General features: G+C 35.6%; 4 protein-coding genes across 4 annotated transcripts; 1 reads left to right on the top strand and 3 right to left on the bottom strand.

Moving 5' to 3' along the window:
• Positions 1-1,574: 1,574 nt before the first annotated feature.
• On the bottom strand, positions 1,575-2,428 carry LOC145569008 (uncharacterized). Its single transcript, XM_081628383.1, has 2 exons — positions 1,950-2,428; positions 1,575-1,848 (listed from the first exon to the last, which is right to left on the bottom strand). The coding sequence occupies exons 1-2, from the start codon at positions 2,194-2,196 to the stop codon at positions 1,649-1,651; spliced, it is 447 nt and encodes a 148-aa protein (XP_081484509.1). The 5' UTR covers positions 2,197-2,428; the 3' UTR covers positions 1,575-1,648.
• LOC145566731 (uncharacterized) lies at positions 2,403-4,350 on the bottom strand. Its single transcript, XM_081626056.1, has 3 exons — positions 2,933-4,350; positions 2,580-2,829; positions 2,403-2,459 (listed from the first exon to the last, which is right to left on the bottom strand). The coding sequence occupies exons 1-3, from the start codon at positions 4,348-4,350 to the stop codon at positions 2,403-2,405; spliced, it is 1,725 nt and encodes a 574-aa protein (XP_081482182.1).
• A 3,283-nt stretch (positions 4,351-7,633) lies between these two features.
• Positions 7,634-13,208, top strand: LOC145567650 (metacaspase-1-like). Its single transcript, XM_081626992.1, has 5 exons — positions 7,634-8,266; positions 9,183-9,513; positions 9,915-10,035; positions 10,178-10,381; positions 12,952-13,208. The coding sequence occupies exons 1-5, from the start codon at positions 7,885-7,887 to the stop codon at positions 13,009-13,011; spliced, it is 1,098 nt and encodes a 365-aa protein (XP_081483118.1). The 5' UTR covers positions 7,634-7,884; the 3' UTR covers positions 13,012-13,208.
• Positions 13,209-13,457: 249 nt separating this feature from the next.
• On the bottom strand, positions 13,458-19,788 carry LOC145567651 (polyadenylate-binding protein 2-like). The gene is made up of 6 exons (XM_081626994.1): positions 19,546-19,788; positions 19,363-19,465; positions 17,654-17,724; positions 14,834-15,025; positions 14,619-14,749; positions 13,458-13,689 (listed from the first exon to the last, which is right to left on the bottom strand). Exons 1-6 carry the CDS (start codon positions 19,684-19,686, stop codon positions 13,644-13,646), a joined length of 684 nt encoding a protein of 227 aa, XP_081483120.1. The 5' UTR covers positions 19,687-19,788; the 3' UTR covers positions 13,458-13,643.
• Between the last annotated feature and the right edge of the window lie 4,508 nt (positions 19,789-24,296).

Genomic DNA, 24,296 nt, shown 5'->3' with positions numbered 1-24,296 from the left:
TTTAACTCATTTCGTGTTATTTATTAATTAAGCCCAATTAATAAATAATAAAAACCCTAAGCCTGAAATTATTTCGGAATTGCTTAAACGACGCCTAAAATATCACGTTCTTAGTTGTTAAGCAAAGATAAAGATGAATCTGGACGGTTTTCAGGAAAACCTGAATGTCGTGTCACAACATACAATTGTGTCACGGTATACTGCACTGTGTCACGGTATCCCGCGCCGTGTCGCGGCACACATACCGTGACATGGTGTTTTCTTAGGGTTTTTCTGCAACGCCTTTTCACTTCTAGGGCTCCGTGCTTCACCGCTCATATTTTCTCTATAAATACGAGGCTAATTTTCATAGTTTCGGGGCACCAATAATCATTCTGTCTTCCTCTCTTCTGCATTAAATCATTCTCTCTTCTGCATTAAATCATTCTCTCTTCTCTCTTCTATGCTCTAGCCTAAACACTAGCCTACCTTATTCTTCCACAATACTTCCCTTAAGCACTCCAAGGAGTCCGTACTTTACCCGTAGTTCTACACTTAAACCAAGGCGTGAAAGGTAGAATTGTTTGAGGGTTTGGCCCCAAATCAACTCTAGTTTATTTCAATTTAATTTCAATTATTGTTTATTAATTTTCCTTGAAGTTATTAACACGTTTATTGTTTTATAGCTGCAAGCAAACAAAATCAAAGTAAGGAATCATGTTCCTTTTATTCCTATTATTTTTCTAACAATTTTTTTTTTTTATTATGTTTGTCATATATTAATTGTTGGATTTATTATTAAATTGTTTCCAATATTAATGTTGATTGTATTATATTTTTTATGATCACCACATTGCATGTTTAAAGGGAATATGTAATTGAATATAACGCCTAATAAGATAATTTGGACGACCGGTTTAAGTTTCTTTTTAATCTTGTTATTTAATCAAGTGATCACTAATTTTTTAGAATTATGTGTGTATTAATATTCAACCAATTTAGCATAATTATAGTTTGGAACAAATTGAATTTTTGTTTGCATGCCTTTGAGATCGCATGAATTGCCTTTTACTATAAGAATCGAGTAGAGGCCAGTATGGGCGAATGTAACCCAATGACTCACTTCGTACCATCATTTCTGATCCTCCTTTTGTGGTTCCGAACCATATGGAGTTAGTAATCTCATGGATTATGAATGGGGTGTAACCTTCGCGGGTCAATCGTTGTTGCCTATTGTTGTCCCTTAATCGTGGTTGCCTTAAATGATCCGTGAACAGTTACAAGCAATGTTTTCAGGATCGGGATTCTAAGTTGGATCGAAAAGGCCTAGCAGGATCGGATCGTGGGATCGGATCGTAGGATCGCACGATCCTACCAATTTTCAATTCTAAGACATAGTAGATGTATAAAATTGTTGTGGGATCATATTTTATGTAAAAACAACACTAATAATGCTAATACTTAGTGATTTACTCATTGAAAAGGCGATACTTCATTAAAAAGCTAATTATAGCGAATATTTCGACATCTTTCTCAATAAATTTGTACATAAAAATCTTGAGAACAAGGCAATAGTTATGAGTTCAATACTTCAATGACAAAATAATACACATAATGACATAAAATAGTTTTAATTACAAAAATCTTAGTTTTAATTAAAGTATATTCATCAATCATCATATCCAAAACTCAAATTGCCATACTCAACATCATCACTTCTAACATTAGTTTCTCCTGTACTAGTTGGCTCATTTTCAAAGTTGTTGCCATCACCAAAATCGTCATCATCATTAAATTCATTTGAGCCCATATAAGTTGCTGCAATGTCATCATCATTGTCGGTCAAATTTGTTACTTCAACGATTTCATCTACACAATATGTGGCAAAAATAATTAAAAAGGTGAAATAGGAGAAGATAAGATTTTTATAAGTAATAAATATTGAATGAAAAGGAAAATAAAAAGCTCACCATCATGGTCTTCATGATTTTCATCTCCATTTCTTGTAACTTCTCTAGCAATCCTCCTTGCTGCTCTATCAAGATTAGTGAACCATGCATCATTTGTTGGAAGAACAGGTTCTTCTTCCTCTGCTATCCACTCATCATCAGACGACACCTCTTCCAAAACTATTGGTTCTGTGATTGACTTGCTTGCTCGTTTCTCATGCCTTCGCTTCAATTTCAAATTATACATCACAAAAACTAAATCGTTCATTTTTTGTTGATGTAATCGATTTCTTTTCTTTGTATGAACCTGTTTAAATTACATATAGAAAAAAAATTTAGAAGACATCAAATGACCCAAATTTGTATAATATAAAGTAAAAAAAAAAAAAAAAAAATTAGATAGTAGTTTTACCATTTCAAATGCACTCCAATTTCGTTCACAACCCGAGGAACTACAAGTGAGGCTTAAAATTCTTATGGCAAAGTTTTTAAGCTCTGGACATTCATCCCCATATGAATCCCACCAGTCAGCTTTATGAATTAAGGCACATTCAGAATAGTATGTTAGTATTCGATTTGTTGTAATAAAAAATAAGATGTAATTTTATACCCAAAATCCAAACCTGGAGTTTTTTTTGTTCTTGTCATCACAGCAGTAGGCAACCCAAAAAGCCCTCTGGCATTTTTAAAGGCATCCATTTGTAAATCAATCATCATTCTTTCGTCCGGATCAGAAACCATTCTTTGAAGACAATTATATAAGCCTATTTTAATGTCAGCATTGGCTTGAAAATCAGGCTTATATTGAAATTGTGGATTTAAAAAATAAGCTGCTGCATGGAGGGGCCTATGAAGTTGATCCTCCCAACGCTCATCAATGATATCCAAGATTGGTTTATAGCTACATTATAAGAAAAAGATTATACGCAAGTATATATCTATAATTATGTTCTAACAAGTAACAATATAATACAAAATAAATTATATGAAACTTAACAGCTTACTTTCTTTCAACATTGTTAAAATTCTCCTTGATTTGGTTTTTAGCTTGGGCCATAGCTGCATAGATAAATCCCATAGCTGGGTTCTCATCGAAATCTACCATTCGTAGAACTTTTACAAGTGGCAATGCTGCTTTCAAACACATTATAACACTCTGCCAAAATCCCCTGGTATCCAAGATAATTCTTTGAACTTTTTTCCCTTCAACAGATTTAGAAAACTTACTTGATGTCCATTTATTAGATGAAAACAAAGCAAGTAATGATCCTTTATGCTCATTTAAGCACCTCAATGTCAGGTAAGATGTAGCAAATCGCGTGATACCAGGTCTAATAAGCTCTCTATCTTTGGTAAACTCTTTCATCCAAGTGAGGAGTACGGTTCTAGAGTATATGTAAGTTGTTATCTTCCTAGCCTTAGCGATGGTAGCACTATGGACCTTAATCTTCTTATCAAAATCCTCCAGCATTAGATCAATACAGTGAGCAGCACATGGCGTCCAAAATAATTTAGTCCTTTTCTCCATCAATTTTTCTCCAGCAGCTTTGTAGTTTGCAGCATTATCTGTGATAACTTGCACAACATTCTCTTCACCAACCTTTTCTACAACCGCATCCAACATTTCAAGAACTTTGTCGGCTGTTTTAGAGATCTCAGATGTATCAATTGAAGATAGGAACACAGACCCCTTAGGGCTATTCACTAAGAAATTACAAATGGAGCGTCTTTTTCTATCACTCCATCCATCTGACATAATGGTGCAACCTGTTTTTTTCCATTCTTCTTTGAACTCCTCAAGCATGGTCACTACATTTTTCACTTCTTTACTCAAAAATCTCACCCTTATTTCATGATAGCTTGGTGGTTTAAGTCCAATCCCATACTTTGCGATTTTTTCAACCATGATAGGAAATTCAAGATTGTTAACGGCATTGAATGGAATCGCACTAGTGTAAAAAAAACGAGCTATTTGTTGACAAACTTCTTCTCTTTCTTCCTTTTTATATTTCTGATTAAGTGTTGTTTGTACTCCAGGTTTGCTTCTACTCACAAAAGCATCCATTCCCCCCCTCTTGTTCAAATTATTACTTTGTTGATATTCATGATTATCATCATCCTCACCTATATCATTAAATTTTTTCTTTTTTCTACTAGATTGTTCTGCATTAGCTTGTAATAGGTCTCTAAATTTATGTTTCACATCATCCGGAACTTGCAAACATCTTTCAACATTACAACCAGTCCCAGCAAGGTGATGTTTAAGCCTATAAACACCACCAGCACGCACAACACCACAATATTTACATCTTACTTTCTTAGTTTCACTATCTACCTCACTACCATGTTCCCAGCCTGGGTCAGTCCTACTACCAGGAAAATTTTTCCTTTTATTTTTAACAGAGCTTGCAGATGCTGACATAATTTGAAGTTCGAATGATCAATTTCAACAAAGTCGCATAAATAATACCTACCTACATATAGACAGGGAATTTCAATTTGAGGAAAAAAAATTGAGCACTTCAATCTTCAAATATCAATTTAAACTTAATAATATTTCTAGATTATCAACATAATTTACTAGTCCTAACATAAATTCTAAAAACTAAAGTTAAATTAACAAAATCTGAAGTCTAAACAAAATCCCAAAATTGAATAACAGTAGAAAACGAACAAAAACATGCAAATTTACCAAAACAATCCCTAAATTACTAAGCAAATAAAGAAAAATTGAAAATTTCATAATAAAAGAACATACCTTTGCAAGCTTGGAGAAAAAAAATGGAGTTTATGCATCATGCATGTGTCGATTTGCATGAATAAGATAATGGTGAAATGGAGATTTGGAGTTGAATGACTTGAATCTTGAATGTCGGTGAAATGGATAGGAAAAAGTGATCAAAAAGGGTTTTTTTTACAAATAAGATAATGATATCTTGGATTCTTAAGGCTAGAATATTAATGGGCCAGCCCATAATATGTTTGGCTGACTAAATTTTCACAAATATAAGCTTTAATGTAGGATCGTTGGAATCGACATAGGATCGCGATCCCACCGATCCTATACGATCTCAACGATCCTATGCCCGATTTTTTGCAAAACCGATCTTAAGGACGATCCAAGTCGTTTGATGAGATTAGGATCGTAGGATCGTACGATCCTACGATTCGGATCGCGATCCTGATAACATTGGTTACAAGTTCCTTAAAAAGTTGTTGGCGGCTCCCTACTTTTCTTGTCCCTAATCGTATAATGTCAATTTCCACTTCCTATGAATGCCAAGCATATTCACAACATACTTAACATAGGACGCTTCAAAAGACACCTACAATTATAATGTTGCTTACAGGTTTAATGTACATTGTATTATTTGGACCATGCAAGTATATGAAAAAGAACATATTATTGTATTTTAATGTACATTGTATTATTTGAATCAATAACTTATTCTGAATTTGTCTATTTACTTGCTTTCTTCTTCCAAAATGTATTAATTGGTCGATCTCTTTAAGAACTTCATTTTATTTCTCATTGCAACAACAAAACCACATAAATCGCAAATAATTCCCAATAAAACTAAAAATTACAATTTTCAACCAAATTTATAAAAAAAAACAAACACTCAAACTCAAAATAAACAAGTATGAATGTCGAATCTGGTCTTACCTTTCGTTTTTATCTGTCATCTTGAACAATTTTGTACTAAAAAATTTTGAATTTTTTGAAATTTGGCTGGAGGTTTGAGGAATTTAAATGGGTTTGAAGTTTTGTTTGGAGAGAGAAAGTGAACTTTTGGTGAAAAAAAAACCCGAAATGATTTGTAATTAATGTATGATAAAAAAAAAAATTAATTACATTACTATTTATCTATTTCCTTATATACAAATTTTTTTTCACAAAAAAAAAAAATACAAAATTATTGCACAAAAATCTCATGTACATTATTGACGAACACTATGTTCTTATATATATATATGTCCATGTATATTATAAATGAACATATTGAACACTATGTTCTTTTATATGCCCATGTACATTCCGCCCTTTTGTAGTTTTGGAGCGGATGCACCATACGGATCGTGCATCTACATGCACGAACCACGCTTTGCTAACTTATAGATGATATCAGCCAAGAAATAAATGATATCATCTATTGGCTATATGATATCACGGCTGGATGATATCATATAGCTAATAGATGATATCATCCAACCAATACATGATATCATAAACACAATCATAAATGATATCATATAGCCAATAGAGGATATCATCTAGCCGTGATATCATATAACCAATAGAGAATATCATTTAGCCAATAGAGTTAGATGATATCAGCCAAGAAATAAATGATATCATCTATACAATTAACCATGTCATAAATCCAATTAATCACAGTACCATTTGCATTTTTACCTCCATGCATGAAAAGATATCAACTACAAGTTGCTTCCAATTACCAACACTTGGCTGCTATTTCTTCATACACATCACAACTTAGTTCATTACTTCCAATTACCAATTACAAGTTGCTTCCAATTACCACCATAATCACACACTAGGCTTTCCTCTTTCTCTCTCATCTTCTTCACCATCAAATTCTTTCACTTTCTCTCTCCTCCATTGCAGTTCAGAGGAGACCGAAGTCACGGTCGAGGTCGTGGTCGAGATCGCCCCAAGATCGCCAGTAATTCTCCTACCACTCGATTGTCATCTCCGACGACGCTCGTACTCAATCTGTTCGTGATTCGAACTCTTCTTTTCAGTGCAACGTCGATTTTCGCCCAATTAACAGCTTCAATTACAATTACAATTGGAATAAGTATAATAATTGTTATTATGATTATAATTTTCCATCGAATAATCGTGGTGGTGGTAGTAATTTTAGAGGATTTGGTAATGGAGTAGAGTAGAAAGGAGGAGAGCAAAGGAGAGAGAAAGAGAAGGGAAGAGAAGAAGGAGTGAGGTGCGAGATCGCCGTACAAACAATTGGGTGCGGCTTGCAGAATAGTTGTTATGTTAAACCCTAAGAGAGTTATATAGTACTCTCCCAATACAAAAACGGAATAGGTCAAAGTTGGGTTTAAAAATTGAAAAGCATAACCTATATATTATCTTCGTCTTTTTAGTTGAGACAATTCATTTGTCATTGTAAAATTATATAAAATGGATATTAATAAAATTTACATTGAGACAATTCAACTAGATCTCACATGACTATTTTATCGTAGTTATAAATCACGAAAGTTAATGAAAGTACTGTTTGTAAATCGGGCAAAACTCAAAGTGTGTCAACTAAGAAAACATAAAGTAATACGAAGTAGATATTATAAGTTTTGTGGACATTTTTCACGCACAAACATAGCCCCCATAATAGGGCTCGTCGCCCCTAAACCTAATTCACTGTGTGTTAATCGTCCGAAGGGGGCTAGCTGATACAAAATATATTTTAATTTATAACAACGTTAAAATCTAAACGTGTTAAAGTATTAAAAATTTAAAATTAATAATAAAAATATTTAAAAGGAGGAAAGGACACAAACCGAGTATCCAACTATCCAAGCATTCCTTCTTTATTTTTTTTTTAAATTGTTGACTAATCTCACATATAATACTCGTATTTAGCATTTTTGACCCATCCACCCACCCACCCACCCAAAAGAATCCAAACACACTATTACAAAAAATCAAAACATTATTACATTCCAACCAAATCAACTATAAGATGCGTACCTTACAAAACTTTGTTCCCTCTTTCCCGTTGACTCTCTCCACCACCTTCTTCCTCTAATTCTCCATCCTCTCCACAATTCCCAACCCCATTCCACGGTTCCACCACCAACCCCGTGGTCTCGTATCATTTTAAAAAAAAAAAAAATAACGAGAGAGTCTGACCACATACAATCCCAACGATATTATTATTATTCCATCAACTAATAATAAACAAAACAAAACATGCCTTTATTAGTAGACTGCTCAAATTGCAAGACACCCCTCCAACTCCCGCCCGGCGCTAATTCAATCCGGTGCGCCATTTGCCACGCAATCACTCGCATCCACCATGATCCTCGCTCGCTCCCACCCGGTCCGCCCCCGCCACATTCCTACTACCCTCCGCCGCCTCCTCCGCACCGCGCCCCTGTTGTGCCACCTTCTTCCTACCACGGAGCTCTTACGCCGCCGTCTATTGCTGGGCGGAAGAAGGCGGTGATTATTGGGATTACATACAGGAATTCAAGATATGAGCTAAAGGGTTGTATTAATGATGCTAAGTGTATGAAGTTTTTGCTTATGAATCGGTTCAAATTCCCAGAAACTGAGATTCTTATGCTTACTGGTATCACTCTTTTTCCCTCAATTTATTCTCTTTTATAGCAATTTTGTTTTGGGTGTTTTCTATTTTTGGTAATTTTGTATATTTTTGGTTTTTTTTTTTTGTTTAATTTTTGTTGATTTAATGCTCTTTTTGTGGGTTTAATTTGGGTATTTTTACTTGATCATTGATTTGTCGGATTTGATTTTGGGGTAGCTATTGTAATTGAGAATTTTCAAGGAAGAAATCAAAAACTGATTGTTGGTGAAATAAAATACAAAGTTTCTTCCTTTTTTAGTAACGTGTTAGAAATGTGAGTTGATCAAGCTGTAGGATATTAAATTGGGTTTGCCCAGTCAAGATCTTTCTCAACAATGTACACAATTAACTTTCTTTAGAATATGATAACGAGGGATTAACAGAGGTTTTGTTCTTTTAGGGCTGATTTGCCGGTTTCAGAACTTATCTGAACAAATTGGGCATTAACTTGCTATTTCAGAATTTTTTAAGATCAAGGCATTAGATTTGTTAATATTACGTCCGTTTCATATTATGTGCAACATTTATTAAAAACGCTTGTTACACAAGTAACACAACATTATGTGCAACAAATGTTATTTTGTTAAGTAGTCATTTCTCTCTATCTCTCTCCTTATCACATGCGTAATGCTGATGCATCACTGTTTTTCTCTCTCCATTTAACAATCACCAAAAAAAATGCCTTGGAGTTCATGTCAAGGCCTTTGTTGCACATGAAACAAAGGTAGTATTATAATTCATTTCTCTTAGAATCTCTAGTGGAGTCAAGATTAGCTAAGGCTGATTAAGAGGCAGTAGGCTAAAAATCGAATAATTTACCCAACGATAAATCAATATTTTGCCATTTTATGCTAAGGCTAACAATTCCAATCTAATTCCCCTTTTGAAAGCTACTTTGCAGAAGAAGAGAGGGATCCGTACAGAATTCCTACCAAGCAAAATATCAGAATGGCAATGGCTTGGCTTGTAGCAGGATGTCGTGCAGGTGACTCACTAGTATTTCACTTTTCCGGGCATGGTTCACAACAGCGGAACTACAATGGAGATGAAGTGGATGGCTATGATGAGACCCTCTGTCCCCTGGACTTTGTAACCAAAGGGATGATCGTAGATGATGAGATTAATGACACAATTGTTAAGCCTCTTCCTCCTGGTGCTAAGCTCCATGCTATTATTGATGCTTGCCATAGTGGCACTATGTTGGACCTACCATTTCTTTGCAGGATGAATGGGTTAGTCTTTCTGCTCTTGGTATCCACTTGTAAAGTTGTAAGTCATTTTACCATCCATTTGTTTCGATTATTAGAGAATCCACCCGCAACTTGAAAAGCATTACAGTAATTTGCCATGACTGCATTTAAGTATACTATTGTATTCTTACCAATTATAATTGTCCTGATTAACTGGACATTAAGATATTGGATATTTTAATGCAAGGGGTATATTTAGTATTATCCAGTACAAAAGGTTATAGGTTGTAAACTGTAACATTATAGGTGGTTTTCTTAAAAAATTATCGAACAAGTGTGTGGTAATTATGAGGTAATGGGGCTTTATGAGTTATGACAATATGACATCTAAAATGATGACCAATGCAAAATAAGCAGTTTATCTAACAGGTTAATTATGGCAGGAGTGGGCAGTATGTGTGGGAGGACCATCGCCCTAGGTCAGGTAGATGGAAAGGTACTAGTGGTGGAGAGGTTTTCTCCTTCAGTGGCTGTGACGACGATCAAACATCTGCTGATACTTCGGTAAGAAGCATTGATCATGATCTCCCTGTCCTTTCATACTTTAATCTATTTCAAAGTTTCTAATGTTATAATACCGCATATAGGAGGTGAGAAAGTAATGTTTTTGACTGCAATTATTAAATTTTGGTTGTGCTGTGTGCAGGCATTATCAAAGGTGACTTCAACTGGAGCTATGACTTACTGTTTCATTCAGGCGATTGAGAGAGGACATGCTAGTACCTATGGGAGCATGCTTAATGCAATGCGGGCTGCAATCCGCAATACTGATACTTCTTCTGGAAGTGGTGTTGTTACATCTCTCCTTACCATGCTTTTGACTGGAGGAAGTGGTGCTGGATTGAGACAGGTACTAGTTTTCTTTACAAGATAAAACTGTCACAAATTTTTTATTTTAAGAATATAAAATAAAAAAATACCTACTGTTTCAGGAATTCCAAACTATTATCCACTTACTATGGTAGTATTTCTCTGTGTTGCTTCCCCATACTTCCTTTTGATTGCTAGCATAACGTGTTCAGAAACAATATATTTTCCAATTAGGACTTTTCTGACAGGAGTAATTCATTTCCCCTAATATTTAGGCTGCACTCACCTTCAATTCAGGTTGGGTTTCAAGTTTGTAAAAGGTTATACTTACCGTGATATATAATTCTAGAAACGGAACTTACAATACCTTCACTAATGCAAAAATTGTTAAAATAGGCAAATAGCCCACTCATGAAACTTAAGAAAAAAAAGCCAAACATGCTTCCTATAGAAGTTTTATTATGCTTTGATGAACTTGTTGTCAATATACAAATATGACTGTAGGAATCCTAAGAACATTAAGGAAATAAACTTAAATTAGACTAATTTTTTTTTTTTTTTTAAAAAAAAAAAAAAAACCTTTTTAAGATCTGACTCCCTCTCAAACTATCGAATATAAGCGAAGCAAGTCAGAAAAAGAAGATCCTAAAAAATTATGCACAAACGAGTATAGTCTGGTGTTTGGACCTCAAATCAATCGAATATTACCTCCCAACCTTCCTCGTATCTATGAACATGTATTACTGCCAATATAAGCTCATAGGAAACCTAAGTAAAACTGCGGTTCATTAGCTTAGCTAGCCACAAAATGTAACAGTTCAAAAGACTAGTATACTTAGTCTTCATGTACAATTATAGGCTCAATGTGACCGCATCATATTCGTCCTCCCCTTCTTGGAATCAGATTGGGCCACAAATTTGAGCCGAAAATCACTCATAAATCTCCAGCATAACTATAACCCTTCACTAAATTGTTTCAAATTCTTCTGTTATCATATTGCTGTTATCAAGCAGGAAAATGGAACCATGTTGCTGTGTGTCACCAGTCAAATTACACATGATAATCGCATTTACCACTTTCAAATTCTTGTTCCCACATATTTGCTCCTCTTCTTGCTCTCTTTTTTCCCATGTAAGCATGCAAGAACAAACTGTTTATTCTTATCTTTGTGCCTTATAGATTCAGCCTACTAGGATTCATTGGCTTAAGAGCGATCTATTTTTACTTGTGTTGCAAAGAGTAGGTATTTTCATGCCCTTTTATGTAGTTCTTGTTGAAATATCGTGGTCTTCCACAACATAAGTTGCATGAATCCATTGACGCGACTGCAAAAAAATAGTATACTCCTAGTCTCCAATGTCAGAAATAATGATCTTAACTCTGCTATTTTATTTAACCATCAAAGCTTATACAGAAAATACAAGTTTCCCTCAGTGATAAACAATTTTTGTTAATCACTGAGAGAAACTGGGGCTAGCTCAAAGCTTATATACTTTAAAATAGTATATATGAGTTACTGTAGAAATTTTTGAACCATAAAAATAAATAAATAAAAGCTAAATAGACCATGTTAGTACAAGAACCAATTTTTATGCTGAATTCAGAATTCATGTCTCCAACTTTACAATTCGATGAGAAAATGCTCTTATTGGTTTTCCATGTATAACTGTGGATTGGCGTGATGTAATCCCAATATGCCATGGAAACAAAGTTCTATCTTTATGAAGTTTTTCCTTCATCCCCTTTTTCCTTGTCTTCCTCTTTTCATTCATGATGACGCCAACCATTCATAGTCATCACCTTTTTGTTCCCTTGGCACTTGATAATTTTCTAAGCCTTGTTGCCTTGATTCTTCCTTAGAATCAGTTTCATTCGATTGTTTTTGATCTCAGTCTTATATTTGCAATTGAAGGCATTAAAACTACAGATAAATCTAGCATTTTTCATATTGTCCTTTTATTGCAAATCACATAGTATTGTTAGCTTTTTCAAATGCCCTCAGCAACTGTGCAACACTAAGGTTTTTTTAATGCAACCTATTCAATTCCAAAATTTGCTCTCGAGTTATCTCTTTAGGCAAAAATCCCTCTTCGTATATGCTGTTTCTTGAGTTTATCTAAAGTGTTAATCTTAGGTCTGTTATCCGTATTCTGCAATCATTGAAGGTGAGCAATACATATTTTGTGTTTTAGAGTCACCACATTCATGAGGCTGTAATGTTGACGATACTGCCTCGTAAAAAACTAATAGGATCAATGTTGATGACACATTCGAGAAAGTGCTTTGGCTCCATCGTTCATGCAAATTCCAGAAGATCCAGTTTATGCCACCTATCATCATCAATTCAATCCAGAGCTCTAAAATATGGTGAACTTTGACACTCATATTAGAGCCTCTAGATTCTTTTATTAATCTGCACTTGATTACCATACCTGCGCTATTTGCATTGATGTGACGTGTTTTGGGTCTAGAGTTTATTGCTTATTATACCCCGTAGAAATTTGTTCTTTCAAATTTTTTAATGTACTATCCTTATTCCTCTGCTACAGGAAATTATGTTATTTTAGATTAGTGTTTTCTAGTATATTAACCTTTTCATTTCCTTGCAGGAACCACAGTTGTCATCAAATGAAGGATTTGATGTATACAGGAAGCCATTTTCACTATAATAGTGATGCAGTGTTTCAGTGTTTGTACCATTGTTTATAAGCATAGCCTGTAATGTTGTTGTAATATGTCATGTTGTAATATATTTGTAGCCAATTTTTTTTCGCAATGCATTGGAAATTTGAATTATTAATGGATGTACAATGCATTGGAAATTTGGAATTATTAATGGATAATCAACAATGGCTCAATTAGCTTATGTATTTGTTAGAGGAAAGATGATCTAAAAGTGTTCTGTGCTTTTGGGACAGAAATTTCAAGCTCCTACAAGCAGAAGCAAGTTATGAAATGAGGGATAGAAAGGGAAAAAAAAAACAGGGATGTTTACACGAAAAACAGTTTCAATGGTTTCTCACTTCCTGCTAGTGCCAATACACCTTCAGGATCACTAAAAACAGCAGTTGATGTGGTTTCCTTGATTAACTCTACATGAGCGTCATTATCGAAATTTGTATATGGCAATCGAAGCACAATCAAACAAACAAAACTTAAAATACAAGATAGTTTACAATCACTTCATTTATAATGACTACAAGGGCTTCATTTGTGACAGTTCTTTCATCGCTGTAAAATTTTGTATTCTGAAATCATGAAATAAATTTGTTTCCAACTTCAAATAATATCCACCTGACAATCAATATGGCCTGTACCGCATTGGAGGCCTGAGTCTAGGAGCCCTTCTACAAAATGAAAAAGTAATGAAATTAATGTCGTGTGACTAATAATTAGTAGGGGGGAAAAACCAAATCAGCAGTAAGGGAAAAAAAAAATAGAACCCACCACAAAAGGAACATAACGACTGCATTCAATCTATAAAACGCTGCATCTAATAACACTTAGAAAGATTCAACTAAAAGTCTACGGCAAATCTTGAACTGATAGCTTTCCAAAAAACTTTACAAATTTCACATTTCCAAATTGCAACAAATTGGATAAGCAGTTGCAACACATGGGTTAACTTTACAAATTGCTGACCAAAAATGGGTATATGATAAAAGATGAAAACAAGCGCTAAAGGATCTGTTCTCAATTTATTTGTGGGAGTTACAGTAAGTTAAGTTCAGCAAAAATTAAGCCAAGTCAAGCATAAGTTCAGCAAAAAATAAGCCAAGTCAAGCATATGTTCAGCAAAAATAAGCTCGAGAGAACAAAGCCTAAGTCCCACCTGAATTTATGAAATTGGATTTGTTCAACTACTGAAACCTCATTTTATTAACTTCGGCGTTTTCTAAACACTTAATATCTCTCAATTTAGCTTCTAGGTTTTTAAGGTATACCCTTAAAGAACAGTTGAAGTTCTTTATTGGACATTTTTGTCAAATATATCTATTGAACTTCTCTGCCTCCTTGAACAATTGAATTAGGTAAGTATAATACTACAAAAGAATATTCCTCTATAAAGCTTAAAGTCTAGGGAAGAAATTAATTCAGGTATGTGAATAGTCAGCTACTTTTGAGATCTCTAAAAATTTGCTAATTTGGTCAATTAGAAAGGAAAAAATGCCATGGATTGCAGAAATAAGAGATATCAATTGCAATCTAAAAAAGGAGGGTGATTTTTATATTTACAAAATATCCATGTATATTACTAGTACAGAAGATAGCCTACCCATAACCTCCATATGCAGGAAAAACAGGTGCTCCCGGCATGAATGGCCTCCTTGATCTGCCTCCATAAGGACTCGGTCGCCTTCCTCGAAACTGTTTCATCCCAGGAACGTTTGTCCTCTTAGCAGATACCTATTCATAAATTGTATAGTTTTTTTATAATACAGCATTTGCAAATACATATAAAATGATAAGGTGAGCATTAACAATTGATACCTTCAATTGACGGCCATGCAATTCAGTTTCATTCAGCAAGACAGCATGCTGAACAGCTTCCATTTCCACGAACTCTACATAAGCGAATCCCTTAGGTTGACCAAATCTGTCTGTCAAAATGGTCACTCGGTTCACTGTTCCGCATGATTGAAAATGCTGCTGAACCTCCTCTGGTGTACATGCATAGTCAACCTAATCACAAATGAACAAGAAGAAGAGTAAATCCCTCAAGCATTCAGAGAAAGAAAGCAATATTACAAAAACCAAACCACATATCTATTGCGGACTCCTATTATGAACTTATCTATTTCAATTGAATAACTCACTTTTCCAAATTAGTTTGTTAATTTAGACAGTAAAGTTTCTTGAAGCAGCTGAATGTCTTACCTAACTGCCATTCTACTCTTATTTGTTGTTTAACTAAACTAACCTCTGTTTATGAAAGAGCAGGATGCAACCACTGCATAAAACAATGCTTAAATGAGCCTCCTGATAAGAACTAGGATGGAGTAAGATCAGGTATACATTGGTTTGGTTTCTGACAGTTAAAATGCTATAGAAGCAATTAGTTCAAGAAGCTATATGCCTACAACATGGTCAATCATGAAACATAGAAACCTAAGCTTTTAGCTTTTTTTTTCTTTTTTTTAATTCTAAGGAGAGATGTTTTGGTGTACCCATACTTTGGCATGTAGACAATGTAGTTGCACAATCCTATAACAATTATCCACAGCAAAGCACGAGAAATGAAGAAAGTCAAGAAACCTTTTCCTCTTTTTCTCAGAGAGATGGCATCCGGTCATTTTTTTTTTATCAGGTTCAGTTTGGGTCAACTCACTCAAGTCTCAATTCAGCCAAATTCTTGTGATTAGTCATTCGATTCACATTCCAGTGTACTGCCAATAGTTGATATGATTAGTCATTTACAGCAAATTCAAAATTGAATCGATTTTATTAGGTAAGAACAAAGTTTGGATCATGTCCATATTGGGTTATCTAATTTTAAATTTTGGATATAAGGCAGGTAATTTGGACAGGTATTGGTCATAATTGCCAGGTCTACACTGAGCCTGAACCCTATCAAATCCACTTCAGTTGCTGGCTTGCTGCATGCACTATGTACAGATTATCCATCATCTTAATCATCAATAAAGTGACTTGACCTCCATTTATGAAGCTGAATCTCTTCTGTGCTTTGCCACAAATAGTATCCTTTGGAATCACAGTCCTTAAACTTGGTTTCAGAGATAGAACACAAACACATTATAGACAACTATACACATGCATCAAATGGTTACTACTTATTAGAAAAGAAAGCACTGCACTTGAACCCACTCAGATAACAGTTTCCAACTTTCCACCCCAAATAGCCTACTCAATATATGTTCAAAAGCACGCCTCAAAGAGTTGAAGGCATTACTACAATTTTCAGTGAATGTCCGCAAGGCACACTTGCTGTGTTCATTTTATCAGAGTCCACTTTTTGCAACCAATTTTTACATATAGAATCTTTCATTTTACGAAACGTGCCTTACAATTGTGTTTTGTGAATAGGTTACATACAGCACCCTCATCATCACCTTAGCCTTTTCAAACACTACCCAATCCAAACTGTACCAAATCAAACTTGCAAACCGGCAAATTCTCTAGATCAGGATTAGTTCCAGCAACAAGTACACAACATTTGTTTATCCACATCCCACAACCAATCGTAACTTATGCCACAGCTAAAGTAGACCGAATTTGTAAAAACTGTAGATGGAAACAAGAGATTCTTCCAAATCCACCTCATGATTGGTCATTACCTTGAGAGCTAATGGTTACAAAAAGTGACTTCAAAGCTGCAGAGCAGCAGGGGCACAACATCACTTTAGCCTCAACCATTACAAATCACATATCCAGGAAGATAGCAAGGAGAAGACACAAAATCTAATAGTTAGAAACAATAAGTTGTTCCACAATGATGCAATGTCTCATATACTGCGTTACATTGGACGACAAAGCCAAATTTGGAAGGATTATCAGAATGTATCGCTAACAAAAGAACATTAAAATATTTCTCAAAACCATAAATGGCTCACATAAAATCCATCACACAATCCATGCTCCTTACCACACAGCACAAGGTATCCAACCTCAAACCAAATGACAGGTAATGCAGTCCCATTTACAAACCAAACTCCTTCACATCAATGGTAACCAATAGTACTCACAAGTCATAGTATCATAGGAAAACGCCCATACATCATTTATAGACTTAATGTTTCAAATCATTGTCACATTGTCCCAATCCTTAAATAAAGAGTCCACTACCATTTTACCAAAATATTCATGCCTAAAATTTCCTCCTAACCTTCTAGGGCTTCTACCACAGAGCTGACGTGAAAATATGTTAGGAAATCCAGCCAGAATCTATTTTTATTCTACAAAATGTGACAAGATATTCTAAATATCCTTAAACAATGATGTGACTATCATTTGCAGATGGAGGAGTCGAAATATGAAAATGTTAAAATGTAGTGATGCTTAAAGGTGACGGAGAGATAATCCCAACAGCAATCTATTGTACGCATAGCTCGAAGAACCCAATTACCTTTGAGAGATTAAGCGCAATCTACCATTAAATGCAATTATGTACATTGAGAAATACGTGCCTATATTAACATTTAACTACAAAGTTTTTTTGATAAACACGCAACAAATTTCACAAACGTTATTTGAAAAGCCATCCAAGGCATGCACACAGCAACATTTTTATAATTTTAATAATCTTTAATACCATGAGCGATAAGGATACCAAGAAGATAGAAATTGCCTCACATTGCCAACATATATTGAACGGGCATCAACCTCCTCCTTTTCAGCTTGAGTCGGGTTAGCACTGGTAGATTCTTCACATAGAAAAATATAGATAATTAATAATTAAGATTCAAAACATTCACCAATTTCACTAAAAAAAGATCACCAACATGCAAATACAGAAGATAGAAATCAGAGAATGATTTTCAAGTATTACAAAAGCTTTGTATTAGAGGATGTAAAATAAAGCTTCTTAATGCAACTCAAATTCAATTCCAAAACTTGCAATAATTAGGGGGTATTAAATGGTAGATCTAGGGTTGTGGAGTTATAAAATTTAGCAGACAATGGAAGAAATCATTTAACATGTAAATAAGATTGTGAGATTCAAGCATTACGCCATATTTTAAAGAAAAATCAAATATTACGCACAACCAATGAACCCGCCAACTTAGTTAGGGTATTAAGTGCAAATTTATTCTTCCCCTTTTCCAGCCCCACCAAAACCACACTGACCCGAAATTCAACCATAGTATGTACTGCTAGGATAGTAGTGCTGCTTGGTATAAAGAAGGGGGTCTATTATGATCAGTTCTGTCCATAAATATCCAAGAAATTTACTAGCTAATAGCTTTATCACAGAAAATAATAATGTCATATTCCCTCCATTTCTTTTAGATTCCGATAGAACAAGTTCACTTTATTAAGTCACAGGCAAAAAAATTGCACATTGTTAATTGGAAAGTGGGGACTATTGAGTTTGTGGGAGGAAAAACTTACGGTATGAGGCAATCTCAAAGGGACACCACAAAGGGGAATATGGGGCAAACGGACAGGGACGGAGGGAATGCTAATTAAAGCTCTAGGAGTGGTTTATAGATTGTGCAGATAAGGTAAAGACCAATAGGGAACATAAAGCTATAACTAATACATACAGAGTATCTATCAAATTCTCCGCAAGTAACTAGATGCAATACTTAAGTCACATCAATCTCGTGCTTACCAGGCTTTTGGAGGGTATTAGTTAACCACGAATGTTCAGCTCTGAACTTTCAGGCTGCATTTGGTTGAAAGGGAAACCCTAATAGAGAAGATTAAGTTTTACCACTTTCCTCAGTATAATTAGTGAAGGATTGAAAAATAAGTCTTATGTTGAAATCAGTTTTCTCAATGATAGAAAATATTCCTCTCATTCAATAAAGAAGGCAACATTTTTTTCCTCCCTTTCCCTTAGCTTCCTCCACTTCCCTTTTTCCTTTTCCCTCTACCTTTTATAGCACGGAACCGAAACAGCAGAAAATGAAGTTCCAACCCTAATTTCCTAGAAACAAATTCGGTTCAAATTGTTATTTTTGAGCCAAACATAATTTTGAATTGAATTCTAATTCCTCTCTTACACAATAATCCCTAAAATCAGTAAATAAGTTCTATTAAAAAAATTAATATTTGTACTCAACTGTACATAAACTGCATGCCTAAACAGTAAAAAGAAGCATTAAATTAGTTTATGTTTTAATTAAAAAAAAATAAACATCATCTTCCCAACAAAACAATACGGAGTACTAAACAGGAACACCTAATATTAATTGCTAATAAATCCAATAAGCAAAAAAATCAGCAAAAACCCTAAATTATACCAAACAAATAACCAAATTAATCAAATAAATTACAAAATTAAAGATAGCAAAACCACATTAAATTAGAAAATAATAACTCCAAAAAACAATCACCTTGAGAAACTCCCATCTCCTGCTCAACCTTCGCCTGCATTTCACGAAGCGCACCAGCTTCATCTTCAAGCTCTTCAAGCCTCTTCTTCATATCTTCAAGATTCTATTCAATTCAAAACAAGAACAAATTAGGGCAAAAAAATAGCAGAACAAAGGGGATTAATAGGAAATTAAAAGGAAAACCTGGGATTTAGGATCTTCAGCAGCATCGATTTCAGCGGTGTCAGAAACATCAGCATCGGGAAACTCGCCATCGTAGACAGCGACATCTTCTTCTTCGCCATAATCGTCGTTCTCAGGTGACTGAAGCTCTGGTTGCTCCATTTTCTCTCTCCTCTGATTTTGAGATTTTTGTGTGAGGTCACACAAGTTTCTTGAGGTTGAACTATCTGTGTGTGTTGTGTTGTTAGATATTTCGAGGGTATTGTATTACAACAAGATGGAGGGACTCAACGATCGAGTTCGGGTTTTTGTAGTAGGTTAAGATCGGCATAACCCGACTACGGTCTACCACATCACACATGTCTTTGCGATGTTAATTCTAATTTACGAGTGTATGCTTCACTCCAAATTTCGGTATTTCATGGGGAACCAATGTCTCTTTATTAGAATCTTCTTTTCTTTATTATTATGTGAGTAATAAATGTTACGGAGTAGAATAGGGAGTTTAATGTCCCGTTCATTTCACCTTATTTTTGATGAACTGAAATCATTATTACTGAAACAAAATTATATTTGCTGAACTTAAATTATTTTTACTGAACTTAAATTAATTTTACAGAATTGAAATTATTTTTACTGAACTGATTTTCTATTATAATTCTTCTTTAAGAAAACTGAATTTTACTGAACTAAACTTATTTTAACTGAACTGAAATTATTTTTACTGAACTGAAATTAATTTTACTGAACTGAACTTATTTTTACTGAAGTGAAATTATTTTTACTTAATATTATTTTTTTAAGGTGAAGAGAACAAGGTCTTATAAAGAGACGGAAGGAGTACTTTGTATTTGTGTTTACTCGAGTCATCTGTTATCGTGAGAATCTGAGTATGTAATCAGCGTCTTAAGTTTTTGAGTGTCATTAGAGTTGACTCGACATAGATGTAAGGAAAAAGTAACCGAGTTAGCCAAGAATCGATGTGTCTTTAATTTTTGATTTGTTGTTTTAAAGACAATTAACAATAGAATTAGGCATGTTCTCTTCAGCTTATTTTCAGTTCAATTCAGTTTTCAGCTCCAATAAGTTAAGTTCAGTTCAGCTCCAATAAGTTCAGTTCAGTTTCTAATTTCCTTCTCTCATAAAATATTCAATTCAACTTAGTTCAGTGAATCAAATATGCCCTTAAGTAGTCTCGAGCTGATTTTGAACCAAATTTAAATGAGTCGTCACTTGAATATATGGCTACCAAATTAGATTATTGTTTGCCACAGAAGATGTCAAATTCCACTTTCTCCTTTGGAATGGTACTAAAGTTTAGAATTTGATTGTAGGATCTTGTCACATGATCATAAAATGTAGTTATTATTCTTATTTGAAGTTTCAGGTACTTAATAATTTGTCATTCCATTTTATACAAAGTATATATTAAGCTACATACTTACTTTTTCAAAAGAATTGTTAGATTTTGGGAAAACTCCTCAATCTGGAGTGTGTACCATTGATCAAATATATAGAGTTTACAACGCTAGGCCTAATTACATTAGGAATCCTAGATACGATAAACATACACAATATACATTTAATATATCCTAATCTGCGACAAATATTATCTTAAATATAATATCTATCACACCCCCGCAGTCGTAGAGGGAGGAGGTCGTACGCTAAGACTGGACCTAAATTCCAGAAATAATTCTCGTGGTAGGCCTTTAGTGAAAATGTCCGCAAACTGATATCTAGTAGGAACATGCAGAACCCGTACTTCCCCCAAAGCAACCTTTTCTCGAACAAAATGAATATCCATCTCCACATGTTTGGTGCGTTGGTGTTGTACTGGGTTGCCAGAAAGGTAGATAGCACTGACATTATCACAATAAACTATGGTAGCCTGCCGTAGAGGACAATGTAACTCAAGTAATAAATTACGAAGCCAACACGCCTCAGAGACAACATTTGCGACGCCTCGATATTCTGCTTCTGCACTCGACTTAGACAAAGTATGTTGACGCTTAGATGACCAAGACACGAGGTTGTCCCCAAGGAAACAACAATAACCCGAAGTAGAACGCCGGGTATCGGGACAACCTCCCTCAGTCAGCGTCAGTGTAAGTAATCAATCGATGAGAAACACCCTGAACATAACGCAAAACGCGTTTCAATGCCTCATAATGAGGTTCCCGGGGATCATGCATAAATAGACACACCTGTTGTACCGCATAAGAAATATCTGGCCTGGTAAATGTGAGATACTGAAGAGCACCTGCTAAACTGCAATACAAAGTAGGATCCCGAAACGGTGGTCCTGCATCTGCACTAAGTTTGGACTTAGTGTCAACTGGAGTAGTTGCAGGCTTACAAGAGGCCATACCTGCACGCTCTAAAATCTCCTGTGCATACTTTTCCTGTGAAAGTAGCATATAAGAAGGTTTGCGGGTCACCGCAATCCCCAAAAAATAACTCAAAGGACCCAAGTCAGTCATAGGAAACTCAGTTTGCAACTGAGAAATAATTCCTGTACGCAACCTATCAGATGAGGTAGCTAAAATAATATCATCAACATATAAAAGCAAATATGCCATATCATCACCATGCCGGAAAGTAAACAGAGAGTTGTCACTCTTGGTAATGACAAAATCCAATTTGACGAGAAAATTAGCAAAGCGTTGGTACCAAGCTCTAGGAGCTTGTTTCAAACCATAGAGAGCCCTGCGGAGGCGACAAACATGAGTAGGAGCCCTCCGATCAACAAAACCCGGAGGTTGATGCATATAAACAGTTTCCTGCAAATCACCATGTAAAAAGGCATTTTTGATATCTAGTTGATGTATCGACCACTTTTTAGCCAAAGCTAAACTGAGAACAGTACGAATAGTGGCCGGTTTAACTACCGGACTGAAAGTCTCATCACAATCCACACCGATTTCCTGCGACCTTCCATCATATACAAGTCAAGCTTTGTGCCTCTCAAGGTCACCATTAGATTTGTATTTATGCTTAAATAGCCACATACAATTAACAATATTCACCCCCGTAGGCCTAGGCACCAATTCTCATGTCCCTGTTTTAATTAAAGCACTGTACTCATCATTCATCGCCGCATTCCAATTTTGGTCATTTAAAGCTTGTTTATATGATTTTGGAAGTGGGGATTTAGTGTAAGGGGGACCCGAGTTTTGAACGGTGAGGTTACAATATTTCGGGTTAGGCTTAAAAATTCCCCGTTGGCTACGGGTGACTCGGGGAGAGGGGGTGGTGGCCGAGTGGGCTGCAGTGGTGGGACACCACGCATTGGTGGCGGAGAGTAGGCGGGTGTGGCTGGGCTAGGTGGCGTGTGGGGCTGTGGCAGTGGGGTCCGCAAGGTGGCTGCGGTGTGGGATGGGCTGCCGCAAGCCCCTTGCGGAGTAAGCTGCCTGGCAGAATTGTGAGGAGGAGATAGTGGCGGTGTGTGGGCTTGGGGTGTAGCAAGGGGTGGGCTCATTGCTGTTGGGCCTGGCTGGGCTTGAGTGGCGTGAGTTTGAGTGAAAAGATGGGGCTGCTGCATTAAGTAATGCGTTAATAGTGGGGATGTCTCATCATGTCCCAAAAACTCATAGTCTTTAAGTGTATAATGTTCCAAGTTTTTAAAGGGGAAGGTTGACTCATCAAAGGTAACGTGGCGAGAAATAATGATTTTGCGGGTCGCAAGGTCAAGACATTTATAACCACGGTGATTAGTAGGGTATCCCAAAAACACACAAGGAGCGGATCTAGGAGCAAGCTTATGAGGAGTTGTAGCAGACAGATTAGGGAAACAAAGACAACCGAAAACCCGTAAGTGGTCATAAGATGGGTTTTTATGAAACAAAGCCTGAGCCGGGATCATTTGCTTGAGAGATTTAGTGGGCAAAATATTTAGAAGGTAAGTGGCCGTCTGTAGAGCATGTGACCAATATGAAGGGGGTAAAGAGGCATGAAATAAGAGTGTGCGTTTGATATTATTTATGGTCCGAATCATACGTTCGGCTTTCCCGTTTTGGGAGGATGTGTGGGGACAAGAGAATCTAAAAATCATACCATTTTCAAGGCAAAATTTTTTGAACGGGTCATTGTCAAATTCGCGACCGTGATCGCTTTGGAATGATTTAACAGGACGTTCAAATTGAGTTTGGACATATTGTCTAAAGTGAAGAAAAGATTCGTAGGCTTGAGATTTATAAGCTAGGGGTATGGCCCACACATAATGAGTGAAATCATCAAGAAGCACTAAATAGTATTTATGACCAATAACACTTCTAATAGGAGATGTCCATAAATCAGCATGAATAATATCAAAAGCAGAAAAAGTATTATTATTTGAATCATAAAACGGAAGTCTAACATGTTTCCCTATCTGACATGAATTGCAAAAAGTGGAGTCATGCTCCTTATTACACGTAATAAAATTATTGCTCCTAAGAAAACTTAAAGAAGATGCCCCGGGATGTCCTAAACGATCGTGCCACGGGGTAGTTGCAGTGAGAGTAGTGGCTAGGCTAGTGCTTGGTGAATTTGAGGTGACTGGATAAAGCTCCTCGGTGCTATTACATCTCGTTATTACCCTCCCTGTGCGAAGATCCTTCACAGTAAAACCATTAGGGTCAAATTCTACAGACACCAAATTATCAGAAGTAAACTTACGAACAGAAATAAGGTTCTTAATAATTTGAGGTGCAAGTAGAACATTTTTAAGGGTTAGAGAATTATTTGGGAGGGTGGTATGACCATAACCAGTAATTGGAATGCGATGACCA

This window comes from Chenopodium album, chromosome 11, assembly GCF_948465745.1.
Source record: "Chenopodium album chromosome 11, dcCheAlbu1.1, whole genome shotgun sequence".
Lineage (NCBI taxonomy): Eukaryota > Viridiplantae > Streptophyta > Magnoliopsida > Caryophyllales > Amaranthaceae > Chenopodium > Chenopodium album.
This window is presented reverse-complemented; position numbering and strand designations above follow the sequence as displayed.

What these genes read in the sequence shown, in the direction of transcription:
- LOC145567651 (XM_081626994.1), bottom strand. Translation starts at nt 19,686, where the DNA reads ATGGAGCAACCAGAGCTTCAGTCACCTGAGAACGACGATTATGGCGAA. An exon ending in GGAGATGGGAGTTTCTCAAG is followed by an intron (nt 17,725 to 19,362) that starts GTGATTGTTTTT and finishes TTCTATGTGAAG; the next exon opens with AATCTACCAGTGCTAACCCG. An exon ending in GTTCAATATATGTTGGCAAT is followed by an intron (nt 15,026 to 17,653) that starts GTGAGGCAATTT and finishes ATTTGTGATTAG; the next exon opens with GTTGACTATGCATGTACACC.
- LOC145567650 (XM_081626992.1), top strand. Translation starts at nt 7,885, where the DNA reads ATGCCTTTATTAGTAGACTGCTCAAATTGCAAGACACCCCTCCAACTC. An exon ending in TTTCTTTGCAGGATGAATGG is followed by an intron (nt 9,514 to 9,914) that starts GTTAGTCTTTCT and finishes TAATTATGGCAG; the next exon opens with GAGTGGGCAGTATGTGTGGG. An exon ending in GTGGTGCTGGATTGAGACAG is followed by an intron (nt 10,382 to 12,951) that starts GTACTAGTTTTC and finishes ATTTCCTTGCAG; the next exon opens with GAACCACAGTTGTCATCAAA.
- LOC145566731 (XM_081626056.1), bottom strand. Translation starts at nt 4,350, where the DNA reads ATGTCAGCATCTGCAAGCTCTGTTAAAAATAAAAGGAAAAATTTTCCT. An exon ending in TTTAACAATGTTGAAAGAAA is followed by an intron (nt 2,830 to 2,932) that starts GTAAGCTGTTAA and finishes CTTATAATGTAG; the next exon opens with CTATAAACCAATCTTGGATA. An exon ending in TTTTTGGGTTGCCTACTGCT is followed by an intron (nt 2,460 to 2,579) that starts GTGATGACAAGA and finishes TAATTCATAAAG; the next exon opens with CTGACTGGTGGGATTCATAT.
- LOC145569008 (XM_081628383.1), bottom strand. Translation starts at nt 2,196, where the DNA reads ATGAACGATTTAGTTTTTGTGATGTATAATTTGAAATTGAAGCGAAGG. An exon ending in AAATCATGAAGACCATGATG is followed by an intron (nt 1,849 to 1,949) that starts GTGAGCTTTTTA and finishes CATATTGTGTAG; the next exon opens with ATGAAATCGTTGAAGTAACA.